The sequence below is a fragment of the Cherax quadricarinatus genome, chromosome 9 (assembly GCF_038502225.1).
Source record: "Cherax quadricarinatus isolate ZL_2023a chromosome 9, ASM3850222v1, whole genome shotgun sequence".
NCBI classification, from domain to species: Eukaryota; Metazoa; Arthropoda; class Malacostraca; order Decapoda; family Parastacidae; genus Cherax; species Cherax quadricarinatus.
This window is the reverse complement of record NC_091300.1, coordinates 24,023,927-24,039,876: the sequence shown is the minus strand read 5'-3', so window position 1 is coordinate 24,039,876 and position 15,950 is coordinate 24,023,927. Positions and strand designations below refer to the sequence as shown.

The 15,950-nt window shown below is 37.8% G+C and overlaps 1 protein-coding gene across 8 annotated transcripts in view; it reads right to left on the bottom strand.

The window, feature by feature from the left end:
* The window catches only part of LOC128686131 (GA-binding protein subunit beta-1), a 160,465-nt gene that overhangs the window by 72,505 nt on the left and 72,010 nt on the right, over positions 1 to 15,950 (bottom strand). For all 8 annotated transcript variants that reach the window (XR_011391783.1, XM_070083347.1, XM_070083349.1 and 5 more), the window contains one exon: positions 15,205 to 15,279. Coding sequence is in view for 7 of the 8 variants with exons in the window: in XM_070083347.1 (XP_069939448.1) it covers positions 15,205 to 15,279 (75 nt within the window). In the remaining variant the exon portion in view is untranslated. The remainder of the gene's footprint in view (positions 1 to 15,204; positions 15,280 to 15,950) is intronic.

Sequence of the window (15,950 nt, the reverse complement as noted above, 5' to 3'; positions counted from 1 at the left end):
ATAAGAGGTAAGTTATTGAAAGCAGTGAAAAGTTTTTATGACGATAGTGAGGCTCAGGTTAGAGTATGTAAGAGAGAGAGAGAGAGATTATTTCCCAGTAAAAGTAGGCCTTACACAAGGATTTGTGATGTCACCATGGTTGTTCAATATATTTATAGATGGGGTTGTAAGAAAAGTGAATGCTTGGGTGTTGGCAAGAGGACTGGGGCTAAAAGATCAAGAATGTAACACAAAGTGGGATTTGTCACAGTTGCTCTTTGCTGATGATATTTTGCTTTTGGGAGATTCTGAAGAGAAGCTGCAGAGGTTGGTGGATGAGTTTGGTAGGATATGTAAAAGAAGAAAATTGAAAGTGAATATAGGAAAGAGTAAGGTGATGAGGATAACAAAAAAATTAGTTAATTAAAGATTGGATATCAGGTTGGAGGGAGAGAGTATGGAGGAGGTGAATGTATTCAGATATTTAGGAATGGACGTGTCAGCAGATGGGTCTATGAAAGATGAGGTGAATCATAGAACTGACAAGGGGTAGAAAGGTGAGTGGTGCATTAAGGAGTCTGTGGAGACAAAGAACTTTGTCCATGGGAGCAAAGAGGGGGAATGTACGAGAGTACTTATACAGTGGACCCCCGGTTAACGATATTTTTTCAATCCAGAAGTATGTTCAGGTGCCAGTACTGACCGAATTTGTTCCCATAAGGAATATTGTGAAGTAGATTAGTCCATTTCAGACCCCCAAACATACACGTACAAACGCACTTACATAAATACACTTACATAATTGGTCGCATTCGGAGGTGATCGTTATGCGGGGGTCCACTGTACTTATACCAACGCTCTCATATGGGTGTGAAGCATGGGTGGTGAATGTTGCAACAACAAGAAGGATGGAGGCTGTGGAGATGTCGTGTCTAAGGGCAATGTGTGGTGTGAATATAATGTAGAGAATTTGGTGTTTGGAAATTAGGAGGTGAAGGATTACCAAAACTATTATCCAGAGGACTGAGGAGGGGTTGTTGAGGTGGATCGGACATGTAAAGAGGATGGAACAAAATGCAATGACTTCGAGAGTGTATAAATCTGTAGTGGAGGGAAGGTGGGGTAGAGAGCGGCCTTGGAAAGGTTGGAGGGAGGGAGTAAAGGAGGTTTTGTGTGCGAGGGGTTTGGACTTCCAGCTTTAGGACTCGAAGTGCTGTTGGAGTGTGAGCAGGATAATATTTATGAAGGAATTCATGGAAACTGGCAGGCTGGACTTGAGTTCTGGAAATGGGAAGTACAGTGGCTGCACTCTGAAGAAAGGGTCTTAATGTTGAAGGGTCTTAATGTAGTAAGCGTGCCTCTGGCAAGACAGTGATGGGGTGAATGATGGTGAAAGTTTTTCTTTTTCGGGCCACCCTACTTTGGTGGGAAACGGCTGATGTGTTAATAAAACACTAATAATAGTTCTTGTGATTTTATAGCCAATCTTTGTTCTGACACTTAATATTAGGTACTGAAATAGTACTCAAATAGTCACAAACACACTGACATTTTCACCTGCCTTGGTCACATGCTATTGTCTAGAAATATATACAAAGTATATATAGGTCTCAGCAATGTTTTAGACATGCTGGAATATACGAAACTCCTTGAAGCACAGTGTAAGACAAGTGTCACTCCATTGCAGACAGTGTAGCACTCTGATATTGATGACCATGCACTGCTTCAGTAAACCTTGGCTTTATTTGTTTTCACTCTGTCTCTATTTATCTTTGTCTCTGCTAATCTGTTTGCCTGTCTCTGCCTTCCTGTCTCTCTGTTTCTCTCTCTGTCTCAGAGAGCAAGAGCTACTCATGAACCAATAGGCATTACACATAATGCAGTCATCATGTCTGATTCCTGATCAAGTGAAAATGCACAGTACTTACCAGTCATGCTTATGCCTTATATCTACAAGCACAGTATAGTGCTTTGTCTGAATTTTTTGGGTTATCCTAGGTAATTTACACGATGTATAATAACTGTACTTATGTGAGCCTATGAGATTGAGATATAGACAGAGACAGATAGATACAGACAGACAGACATAGATAAATAGACAGATGGAGATAGAGCCAAAGTTAATCATCCAGCCAGCCACCCAGCCTGCCAAACATATATTACATGTTTTAGAATAATTTCTCTTTACTTAGGTCATAAGTTATAGGACATTCTGGCAGGATGACACTAACAGTGGTATCAAAATTGAAAGGATGTGGCACAAATGTTGCACATGGGTTATTTTTAAGGTTTTTGATATTTCCTCAACCACTTGTGGCCACATCCATCTCAGAACGACTGGACTTAGGGTCAACATCATTTTCCTCTTAAAAGGGGAGTGTTAATACAACATGGCATCAGTGAATCCCTTTGCTCTAGTTGGTGCTCAATTGAACTGGTGCTCACACAAGGTACTAAGTAGTCCCAGATTTTTTTTAATACTGTGCACACCGAGTGTTAAGACCCATTCTATACTGGCCAGGTATCTCAGGCCAATCATGCCAAATTTGGAGGCAGGAAAAATAAAACGATCTACATTTGGAGCACTAGCAGTAAAAATGTAGATCTATGTTTGGACAGTTAACGGGCTAAGGAGATGATCTCGGAAACACAATAAACTCAAATCTTATTTTTTTTATTATACAGTGGACCCTTATATTTCAAAGTATTTTTTTTTTTTTTTAACAAGTCGGCCGTCTCCCACCGGCAAGGTGACCCAAAAAGAAAGAAAATCCCCAAAAACAAAATACTTTCATCATCATTCAACACTTTCACCTCACTCACACATAACCACTGTGTTTTGCAGAAGTGCTCAGAATACAACATTTTAGAAGCATATACGTATAAAGATACACAACATATCCTTCCAAACTGTCAATATCCCAAACCCCTCCTTTAAAGTGTAGGTACTGTACTTCCCATTTCCAGGACTCAAGTCTGGCTATATAAAAATAACTGGTTTCCCTGAATCTCTTTCACTAAATATTACCCTGCTCACACTCCAACAGCTCGTCAGGTCCCAAATACCATTAATCTCCATTCACTAATATTTAAAACGTTCACGCATGCCTACTGGAAGTCTAAGCCCCTTGCTCACGAAACCTCCTTTACCCCCTCCCTCCAACCTTTTCGAGGATGACCCCTACCCCGCCTTCCTTCCCCTATAGATTTATATGCTTTCCATGTCATTCTACTTTGATCCATTCTCTCTAAATGACCAAACCACCTCAACAACCCCTCTTCAGCCCTCTGGCTAATACTTTTATTAACTCCACACCTTCTCCTAATTTCCGCACTCCGAATTTTCTGCATATTATTTACACCACACACTGCCCTTAGACAGGACATCTCCACTGCCTCCAACCGCCTCCTCGCTGCAGCATTTACCACTCGCCTTTATACTTTCATCAATTCTATGATTAACTTCATCCTTCATAAATCCATCCGCTCACATGTCAATTCCCGAATATCTGAAAACATTCACTTCCATACTGCTCCTCCTCAATTTGATATCCAGTTTTTCTTCATCTAAATCATTTGATACCCTCATCACCTTACGCTTTTCTGATACTCTCATCACCTTACGCTTTTCTGATACCCTCATCACCTTACTCTTTTCTATGTTCACTTTCAACTTTCTATCCTTACACACACTCCCAAACTCGTCCACTAACCTTTGCAATTTTTCTGTAGGCTCTCCCATAAGCACAGTATCATCAGCAAAAAGTAACTGTGTCAATTCCCATTTTGTACTTGATTCCCCATAATTTAATCCCACTCCTCTCCCCAACACCCTAGCATTTACTTCTTTTACAACCCCATCTATAAATATAATAAACAACCATGGTGACATTACACATCCCTGTTTAAGACCTGCTTTTACCAGGAAGTAATCTCCCTCTCTTCTACACGCCCTAACCTGAGCCTCACTTTTTTTTTTTTTTTTTTTTTTAACAAGTCGGCTGTCTCTCACCGAGACAGGGTGACCCAAAAAAGAAAGAAAATCCCCAAAAAGAAAATGCTTTTATCATCATTCAACACTTTCACCTCACTCACACATAATCACTGTTTTTGAAGAGGTGCTCAGAACACAACAGCTTAGAAGCATATAGTACCTATAAAGATACACAACATATCCCTCCAAAATGCTAATAGCCCGAAGCCCTCCTTTAGAGTGCAGGCATTGTACTTCCCATTTCCAGGACTCAAGTCTGGCTATATAAAAATAACCGGTTTCCCTGAATCCCTTCACTAAATATTACCCTGCTCACACTCCAACAGATCGTCAGGTCCCAAATACCATTCGTCTCCATTCACTCCTATCTAACATGCTCACGCACGCTTGCTGGAAGTCCAAGCTCCTCGCCCACAAAACCTCCTTTACCCCCTCCCTCCAACCTTTTTGAGGGCGACCCCTATGAGCCTCACTATCCTCATAAAAACTCTTTACAGCATTTAGTAACTTACCACCTATTCCATATACTTGCAACATCTGCTACATAGCTCCCCTATCTACTCTATCATATGCCTTTTCTAAATCCATAAATGCAATAAAAACTTCCCTACCTTTATCTAAATACTGTTCACATATATGCTTCAGTGTAAACACTTGATGTACACATCCCCTACCCACTCTAGAACCACCTTTCTCATCTGCAATCCTGCATTCTGTCTTACCTTTAATTCTTTCTATAATAACCCCACTGTACACTTTTCCTAGTATACTCAGTAAACTTTTTTTTTTAACAAGTCAGCCGTCTCCCACCAAGGCAGGGTGACCCAAAAAGAAAGAAAATCCCCAAAAAGAAAATACTTTTATCATCATTCAACACTTTCACCTCACTCACACACATAATCACTGTTTTTGCAGAGGTGCTCAGAATACAACAGTTTAGAAGTATATACATATAAAGATACACAACATATCCCTCCAAACTGCCAATATCCCAAACCCCTCCTTTAAAGTGCAGGCATTGTACTTCCCATTTCCAGGACTCAAGTCTGGCTATATAAAATAACCGGTTTCCCTGAATTCCTTCACTAAATATTACCCTGCTCAGATTCCAACAGCTCGTCAGGTCCCAAATACCATTCATCGCCGTTCACTTCTAACATGCTCATGCACACTTTTGTCCCCCTTCTCTTTATATAAAGGGACTATACATGCTCTCCACTAATCCCTAGGTACCTTCCTTTCTTTCATACATTTATTAAACAAAAATACCAACCACTCCAAGAATATATCCCCCCCTGCTTTTAACATTTCTGTCACGATCCCGTCAGTTCCAGCTGCTTTACTCCCTTTCATTCTACGTAATGCCTCATGCACCTCCCTAACACTCACATCCTGCTCTTCTTCACTCCTAAAAGATGGTACACCTCCCTGGCCAGTGCATGAAATTACCACCTCCCTTTCTTCATCGACATTTAAAAGTTCCTCAAAATATTCTCGCCATCTACCCAATACCTCCATCTCCCCATCTACTAACTCCCCTACTCTGTTTTTGACTGACAAATCCATTCGTTCCCTAGGCTTTCTTAACTTGTTTAACTCACTCCAAAATTTTTTCTTAATTTCATTAAAATTTCTTGACAGTGCCTCTCCCACTCTATCATCTGCTCTCCTTTTGCACTCTCTCACCACTCTCTTCACCTTTCTTTTACTCTCCATATACTCTACTCTTTTTATAACACTTCTGCTTTGTAAAAACCTCTCATAAGCTACCTTTTTCTGTTTTATCACACCCTTTACTTCACCCTTTACCCTCCTATAACCACAAACTTCTGCCCCACATTCTAATACTGCATTTTTAAAGCTATTCCAACCCTCTTCAATGCCCCCCACTACCCATACTTGCACCAGCCCACCTTTCTGCCAATAGTTGATTATATCTCACTCGAACTTCCTCCTCCCTTAGTTTATACACTTTCACCTCCCTCTTACTTGTTGTTGCCATTTTCCTCTTGTCCCATCTACCTCTTACTCTAACTGTAGCTACAATTTTTATTGTATGGTGTAGATAAACGTTTGCCTTATGAGTTGTTATATTCTAATCCGAAACCAAATTACAACCCTGATGATTTCATAGCAACTCGTACCAGCTTAGCTCAAAGTGTTTTTAGAAGAATCCGTGAAACACTTCATAAATCAACAGCTGAATTTACAAGAGTCGCAAACACTCGAGCAAAGCCATCCAAAATCAAAGTAGGTTCGAGAGTTATGCTGATTAACTTTAACAAAACGTCTGCAATACCAAAGCTTGATCAAAAGTTTATTGGTCCTTATCGAGTAGTTGAACATATCACTGGTAATAAGTATAAGGTTAGAGAGATTAGTACTGGTCAGTATAAAGAATCGCATTTAGATCATATGAAGTTAGTATGTGATGATAATGATGTTCCAACCCAGACTAATGTGACAGACTCTGACAATCCTCCTGATCCTGTACTCTCTTCCTCTGATACTCAGTCAGACGATCAACCTGAATGTCGTTATTCCCTACGTACACGACAGGTATTGAGAAATCCTCAAGTATCATTTGTAACATCCAATTCAGATTTGCCTCAAATACAGCATGAGTTAGCCAATGCTACAGAGTTTGATCCTCCCAGAGATGACACCCATTCTGCATATGTCAATCTCACCCTAGCAGAGTTGGGGTTAAATGTAAATAACCTGTATAGATGAATAATTACAGTATCAACTTATCAGTATTCAAGAATTTTTTTTTTTGTGTTCATGTTCTCTCCGCATTCTGAGAGTTAACAGTCTAGATTTGAGTGCACCGAATCTGCCTTTCTGTTAAACACTCTTTCTTTGTATATATTCCTTCCTCAGAATCCGTAGATCACATGAATACAGATCGATCGATCAAAATTTTTTTTATCACTTGTATGAGTTCGTTGTTCATTTGTTGAGTTTTAAGTTGTACTATAGTATACCTTGTATTGCATTACAGTTTCAGTCACGTAAGCTTCCATTCCAATGTTCTACTTATGTATGTTATAATGTTTAATTGTTGTGTACTTTGACATTGTATAGAATCAGCCCAAGCCGTATACCTGCCATCTCTAGTTTGTATTAGTTGTATGTCGGGACGACATACGTTAGCGTCGCCGAGCTCTCAGTAGTAGTAACCAGTTACCAGTAACCAGTGTACCGTTGACTCAACGACCAACCGTCTCTGCCTGAGTCACTATCTGAACTCATATTGCGCTGACCTGGCATTATTCAAAGACCCTCTATGGGTACGTGGGCGGCCAGTCAGTTAGTCAGTGTTACGAGAGTGAGCAAGGAGGCAGGTCACGGCTGTAAGGGCGCAACCCACCTTATCTGTAATTATACGTACTACCAGCCTACGTGAGTATTTTCTTACCTAATCCACGTGTCGAACTCCCACATGATACTTCTTCTCATTCATAACATCCACAATCGTCTCTTTCTTATCATTCACACAACATCCATGCACATTCAGACTTCCCACTTTGACAATTTTCTTTTTCTTATTCTTTTTAGTAATTATTACAGGAAAAGGGGTTACTAGCCCACTGTTCCCGGCATTTTAGTTGACTTTTACAACACGCATGGTTTACGGAGGAAAGATTCTTATTCTACTTCCCCATGGACATAAAAGGAAAAGTAATAAGAACAAGAACTATTAAGACAAAATTAAAGAAAACTCAGATGAGTTATGTTCCTGAAAATGCAGTGTTAGATAAATCTATGTTAGATAAACTGAAGAACTTAGGGGAAAAATAGGGTTACATTCCTGGGAACCCCAAAAAAGCCAAACAACTTTTTTTTTTTGGACCTCCAGATTTATAAAAATAAAAGTGAATATATAACTGTTGTTCATTGTCATGATGTATTATGTTGTTTTTACTGCCTGACTACAAATGCAACAGAAATAACAGTATTTCTTACCTTAAATTGTGGGTGCTGGTGTTTGTCAATGATTGTGAAGAGAGTGGAGAGCTATGTTGTGACCCTACGAGGCTGAAGTGGATGGTAGAGGTTCTGGTACTGAAGTCGATGCTTGTACTGGAGTGTGCATAAATTCTGTAATGGATTTCTGGGCTATTTTACCCTGCAGTACATTATACAGCCAACGGTAAGATACCAGCTGCTCTAGATACTGTTTCAGAGCAGCTGGTGACTCTTCAGTACCTTAGCAGGATCCTCTTCAGTGAAAAAGTCTAACTTTAAGTCAGTAAGTCAGTCAAGTAAGTCAGTCAAGTAAGTCAGTCAGTCAAGTGAGTCAGTAAGTCATTCAGTAAGTCAGTCAGCCAGCCAAGTCAGTCAATTAAGTCAGTCGATTAAGTCAGTCGATTAAGTCAGTCGATTAAGTCAGTCGATTAAGTCAGTCGATTAAGTCAGTCGATTAAGTCAGTCGATTAAGTCAGTCGATTAAGTCAGTCGATTAAGTCAGTCGATTAAGTCAGTCAATTAAGTCAGTCAATTAAGTCAGTCAATTAAGTCAGTCAATTAAGTCAGTCAATTAAGTCAGTCAATTAAGTCAGTCAATTAAGTCAGTCAATTAAGTCAGTCAATTAAGTCTGTCAATTAACCCTTAAACTGTCCAAACGTAGATCTACGTTTGCGCACGTAGCACTCTAACCTTGATTTTCTCCATAAGACAGCATGTAAAAAAAAAGTAGATCTACGTTCGAAGCACTACGCGAGCAAACGTAGATCTACGTTTGGACAGTTTAAGGGTTAAGTCAGTCAATTAAGTCAGCCAGTCAAATAAGTCGGTCAATTAAGTCGGTCAATTAAGTCGGTCAATTAAGTCGGTCAATTAAGTCGGTCAATTAAGTCGGTCAATTAAGTCGGTCAATTAAGTCGGTCAATTAAGTCGGTCAATTAAGTCGGTCAATTAAGTCGGTCAATTAAGTCGGTCAATTAAGTCGGTCAATTAAGTCGGTCAATTAAGTCGGTCAATTAAGTCAGTCAATTAAGTCAGTCAATTAAGTCAGTCAATTAAGTCAGTCAATTAAGTCAGTCAATTAAGTCAGTCAATTAAGTCAGTCAATTAAGTCAGTCAATTAAGTCAGTCAATTAAGTCAGTCAATAAGTCAGTTATTCATCACACAAACTCATATATTTACCTCATTCTATTTAATTGTACAAACTGACGCTTCATTAAGGCCATGGGCTCTCGCTATATCCACCACATGAGCCACTCTTAAGCTTGTCTAATATCTCGATTTTCCTTTGTAACTCCAAGGCTTAACCCTTAAATGGTCCAAACGTATATATATGTTTTTACAACATCTGAAAATATGTAAAAAAATGTAGATCTTCTTTTTTGTTTTACATTTGAAAACGTGTAAAAAAAACTTTTATCTACATTTTTTTTGTTATATTTGAAAATATGTAAAAAAAAAGTAGATCTACTTTTGTAGCACTACGAATCTGAATGTCGATCTGTTTGGACCGTTTAAGGGTTAAATGCTTAAGGTAGGGGCGAGCCTTTTTTCAGTGATCAGGAAATTAAAAATGAAAAATTATGGAAAAAAAAAAATGTTTTCTTACTGAAAAACAGTGCAAAATTCTGGCAACATTTTGATGTAATCAGCTTGTTTCTATCATATTTCTAAGTATGTTTTTCATTAAATGTAATTTTTTTTTGTTCTTGCTGTCATCAAAAATACATGTTGGCAATTAGTGGTTTTTTTCCCTCCAAAAATTACGATTTCTATGATTGTCTCATTCCAAATACTCTACGTGGCAACTTCTGTACTGGCTAAAGTGTGTAGCACCGTGAGTGTATCCCTTAGTAGCCTGCAGGCTGTCAACAAGGAAGGCGGAGTGCAACACGCTCAGATTTGGCGTGCCACGACCTTAGAGTTTCACGCCAAACAAAATAAATACAGTGGAACCTCAAATTTCGAACTTAATTCGTTCCAAGAGCTAGTTCTAAATTTGAAAAGTTTGAAAAGTGAAGCAATATTTCCCATAAGAAATAATGGAAATACAATTAATTCATTCCAGAAACCCAAAAATATTCACAAAAGAAAAAAAATACATTTTATAGAGATCAACATTTTTACTCGCCTTTATTGAAGATTGGTGATGGCACCTGGAAGATAGGGAGGAGAGAGGGAGCTGGGGTTAGTGTTTGGAAGGGTTATCCCCCTCCATAAGGACTTTAGGTATCAAAGCCCTCTCTGGGGTTACTTCCCTTCTCTGTCTTTTAACCCCTTGACTGTCACAACCCCCAATTCTGAAGTGTCTCCTGGTGTCACAAAATTTAAAAAAAAAAAAAAAGAAATTCTTATGAAAATAGAGACAATCTTTTACCGATTGTAATGACACTAAAAAAAAAAAAATTTGATGGAAAACTGATGGAATTACGCTCTCACGAAGTTAGCGACTTTGGCGATATTTACAAATCGGCAATTTCGCCCACTTTGAGCCCTCGTTTCAGCTAATTCCATTGTTCCAGTCGACCAAACTCATAGCTATTTCTTTAGAACTCCATTTTTTCTATTGATTGAGTACAAGAAACTGCCCATTTACCGATTTCAACTACCCAATAACGTGGTCAGAAATTTGCAATTTGGCCAATTTCACGAAAATTAAAAAATATGACAATTTCAAAACAAGGTCCAGAATGAACAATGCAGACATTCCTGGTTCTAAAATAACATTTTCTTTGTTCACCAGTCACGTCTCCAGGCCCCACTGATATTACTCTTGCTTTCTATTTTGAATTTTTATTCAAACAAAAAATAGAAGATTTACTGTTATGCAGACTACTGTAATAATTGTACAAATAATGTCAGCCCATTCATGACTGCATATTAGAATGGCTAGTTGGACATTTATTGGGCAATGACATCATTTGTTTACTTTTGAACATCGGCAAAAATCAAACATTTCCCCTACTTTGAGCTCCATTTCCAGGCTCTTTTTATAGTAAAACCAATCAAAATCACCTCTATTTCTATAATATGTTTCCCATTCTATCAAATGAGACCAAGAAAACGAGAATACAACCATAAATACTATATGAAAATAGACCACAAATTTGGCATTTTAATTAAAAAAAAAAACGGTCAGACTTTTTTTTTCTCATCATGCACTGTGTGCTCGAGGATTTTTTTTTTTATATGGTGCACAGTGACCCATTCTCTCACATGTGGGCCTACCAGCTTTCTCCTGCTTGATTTAAGGCTGCTAGAATTTATGAGTATATATACGTCAAATACGGTACCTTGTAAGACGTATATATACAACCAAAACAGTCAAAGGGTTAATGCCACTAGGACCAGTCTGAGAGTCACTGGACCCCTGTCTCACAAAATAACTGTCCACAGTCCTCTGTTTCTGGTGCCTCTTGACGATTTCCCTAAAATGGGACATGGTTTTGTCACTGAACTTGTTGCAAAGATGGCTTGTTTCAGCTTGCTCAGGGTGGTACTTCTCCACAAACATTTGGACATCATTCCACTTGGTGCAAATCTCCTTAATCTTTGAAGAAGGCGGACAGGTACAATACCCAGCAGTTCAAAAATAGGAGCGAGTTCGATAATAGGGACAAAGTTGGTTCGAAAAAAACGGTCGATTTTCGAAGAGTTTGATAAGTGATACGTTTGAAATTTGATGTTCCACTGTAATAACTGAGAAATAAGTTGACATTGTTTTCCTTCTTCTGCAATAAGTATTAATAGGATTGTCATGATTTTTGCACACATTATTGAGGAATGATGGTTCTACAAGCACCCAGGGAGGATCTGTGATATTGTTTACAGCTTTGTTTTTAATATTTTTTTTCCACAAAAAACAATAAAATAAAAATTACTAACTTCAACATTTTTTTTATGGAATCTACTGACATTTTTGCTGAAATGCCCTGGGTCCATAATAATCTAGCCTTTATCTTTCATCTGATGTCAACTAGAGCATTAAACATCTTTCCAGTTTAGTAGAAAAAGGAAAGTTTTAGGACCCATAAAATTGTGCATAATTATTTTTTCTATCTAACCTGAAGGCTAAGTCAAAACAAACACAGCCTATACGTTTTTTATGCTGCTTAATCGACTGTCAAAATCTCATGAAAAAAAAAAAAAAAAAGGGGGGGTTGGTGATATCACTCGCACCTCCCTTAAACTTTTCTTGCCACTTTCAGCAACACTTGTGTGCCTACTGGGTGCCATGATTGCTTGGCAGATACAAGATATGACAATTAAAATATCAAAATACAATCCACAAACACAGCTCCAAGATGCATATGAACGGAAGGCAAGTACGGGGGTGGCAGGGAATGGTGGTATGTCTCCACCGTGGAGACAGTAGTCTTACCCACAGCACGGCAGCAGCCTGGGCTAGGGAAATATCCCATAGGTGATGCTCCAAATTTTTTCCCCTCCTGCAAACCAAATCGTGTTATTTTATGAAGTGTTGTATAAAATTATGCTGCAATTTTTCAATAGTGTAATAACCAAAATGTGCCAAATAAATCCATGTAATATAAGGGTCTACTGTACATGCAAAATTTAGCAGTACAGTATTTGAAGATTTTGAACTTGCGATGACATCTAAGAACCTTTAATTTGAGCATTACACTGTATGCTTCTTTTGGTGTTTCTAACCCTCCATAATCTCCATGGGAAAGCAAAACAGAATTCTTCCTCTGTAAGCTATGCATGTCATAAGTGGCGACTAAAATGCTGGGAGGAAGGGACTAGTAACCCCTTCTGTATACATCACTAAATTTAAAGAGAGAAACTTTTGTTTTTTCTTTTAGTGTCACCTTGCCTTGGTGGGATACAGCCGGTTTGTTGAAAAAAGAAACAAAAACACAAATGCCCTTTGTTGTCACAAGCCTTATGCCTAACTAAACTGGGTTCATATGGATGTCAGTGGACAGGGATGTGTAGCAGAGGTTCATATGGCTAATTACACAAGGTTCATAGGGATTGTCACAACCCTTAAAATCCAACAGCACTACAGCTAATTGTAAATGGTATCTAAATTACCTTGCCCTACTTTTATGGTTTAAGAGGTACATTATTTTAAATATAATTTTTTCCCTAGTATTTTTCATATGATACAGGATGAGCAAAGTAACATTTATGAAGGTATTCAGGAAAATCACATAACTTTGATACCTTTCATACCTTTGATGAGTTTCGAGACTCTCATTACTCTTGGAGCCCAGCCACAGGACAGGCTAGTCTGCTGCTTGCCTGGTCAACCAGACTGTTGCTGCTGGAGGCCCGTTGCCCCACATATCTATCGCATCCTGGTTGACCTGGCACTTGTCCAGTTTTCTCTTGAAGACTTCTACACTTGTTTCAGCTATGTTTCTGGTTCTAGAAAGATGTGTTCTCTTATTGTGCCCACTGCACCCCATAATCAGACTTGATTTTTGGAGGTGGGAAGTACAGTGCCCTTTACTATGAAGGAGGGGTGGGGATGTTGTAGTTCAGAGGGTCATCTGAAATGTGATGCTTGCACACTTTTGATAAGACAGCTATTGAATTAATGATGGTTATTGTGTTTCTTTTTTGTTTGGGAACATTCTATCTTGATGGAAAATGGTCAGAATGTTTGTTAACCATTTTTTAACACTCCCTTTTACATAACAAAGTAGTGTACACTGAAGAGAGATGGAGAATAGTTTTTTGTTGGAAGTGATGGAGAACTTTGGCATTTGTGTATGGCTAGTCATGTTTCAGATAAAATTTAAAATGAGCTTAAGAATTAAATATTTAATTTTAAAAATAATATTTTTTTTTTTTTTTCAACAAGTCGGTCGTCTCCCACCGAGGCAGGGTGACCCAAAAAAGAAAGAAAATCCCCAAAAAGTAAAATACTTTCATCATCATTCAACACTTTCACCACACTCACACATTATCACTGCTTTTGCAGAGGTGCTCAGAATACAACAGTTTAGAAGCATATACGTATAAAGATACACAACATATCCCTCCAAACTGCCAATATCCCAAACCACTCCTTTAAAGTGCAGGCATTGTACTTCCCATTTCCAGGACTCAAGTCCGACTATATGAAAATAACCGGTTTCCCTGAATCCCTTCACTAAATATTACCCTGCTCACACTCCAACAGATCGTCAGGTCCCAAGTATCATTCGTCTCCATTCACTCCTATCTAACACGCTCATGCACGCTTGCTGGAAGTCCAAGCCCCTCGCCCACAAAACCTCCTTTACCCCCTCTTTCCAACCCTTTCGAGGACGACCCCTACCCCTCTTTCCTTCCCCTATAGATTTATATGCTTTCCATGTCATTCTACTTTGATCCATTCTCTCTAAATGACCAAACCACCTCAACAACCCCTCTTCTGCCCTCTGACTAATGCTTTTATTAACTCCACACCTTCTCCTAATTTCCACACTCCGAATTTTCTGCATAATATTTACACCACACATTGCCCTTAGACAGGACATAATATTTGTATAATATAATATAATATAATATAATATAATATAATATAATATAATATAATATTATATAATATTTGTATTTTTACCAAATCAATTTAAGTTCCAATAACAATTTTGGGATTAATAAGTAAAATAATGCTAGCACCAAGAATTTTTATATGAAAATAAAACAATGACTAATAATGGAGTAAAAAAAAATACAGTACTGTATGTAAGATTGTAGCTACAAAGTCCGAAGTAAAATGATGAAGATTCAAGATTAAAGATTTTGTCACTGAAGTGGCTAGTTTATTGTGCAACCTATATTTTTCCTGTGGATGGTAGTGCACAAGCATAGGGATACACAAAAGGCCTAGAAACTAGGCCCCAAAAGGGTTAACAGGAGTACATCTGGATTTATATCTACAGCTCACTTATCTTTTACAAACAAATTTTAGAAATTTGTTTAATGTATCTGGTATCTTATTTTCATTAATAAGATATCTTGACATGTCATATGGGTTATTATACTGTCTCTATATTCCTCAATAAGTGGACAATTAAGCACATAATGTTCAAGATAGTGACCATAGGACTGGCCACCTACTTTGCATTTGGTATATCAATGATTTAAGGAATGCAGGATAAACAAAACATCATTTTGTACCTTAGATTTCTCCCAGTGTTACCCAAGAGAATAGTCACATTACATCGTACAAATATGTGATAACAGAAAAATGTCAAACATTATAATCATAACTTTAAAATAAATAAATCCTTTAGTTCTTACCAACATTATTTTCTGCTCCTTTTGATGTAGCTTGTGCCAGCTCAGCCAGTGTTGCAAGAACAGAGATGTTTTGATCTAGAAAATTTTTAACCATTAATTGTGTAATTTGTTACCACATTTTTCATATTGAATTTTAACATGGAAAAGTATCAAACAAAAGTACATACAGTACTACCTACACTAAAACTAGAAAGTCATTAATAAAAAAGATTGTGCTAAGACAGGATACTTTATTCTTATGACCACACTAATTATTTCAATTATTTCAGAAAAAATGAAGTCGCCTCAAACAAAACATCTTTAGCTAACTTTAACCACAAACCATCTAGGCAAAGTACTAAATTTAAACACCACCCAAACCTTTCATTAATCCCAAAGTTTAACACAGATTTTTTTAATAAAATGATAATCTCAGAAAGTGCAACAACCATTGAAATATAACAAAATACATTACAAATAGATCACCAATAACAGGAAATCCCAAGCATAGCTCTGCTGCAATTACATAAGTTTTCACACAAACGTTATCAAAGAATCCTATTATTTCTGCTTTCAGAAGCAAATCTACAAAACATATTACTTAACTGGCCAAAAACCAAAACCAATGTATAGCCAATAATTCATTTTATATCACTCATCATTTTCCCCAGAAAAATTTCTTACAGGTACAATTTTTTTTTTTTTTTTTTTTTTTTCAACAAGTCGGCCGTCACTCACCGAGGCAGGGTGACCCAAAAAAGAAAGAA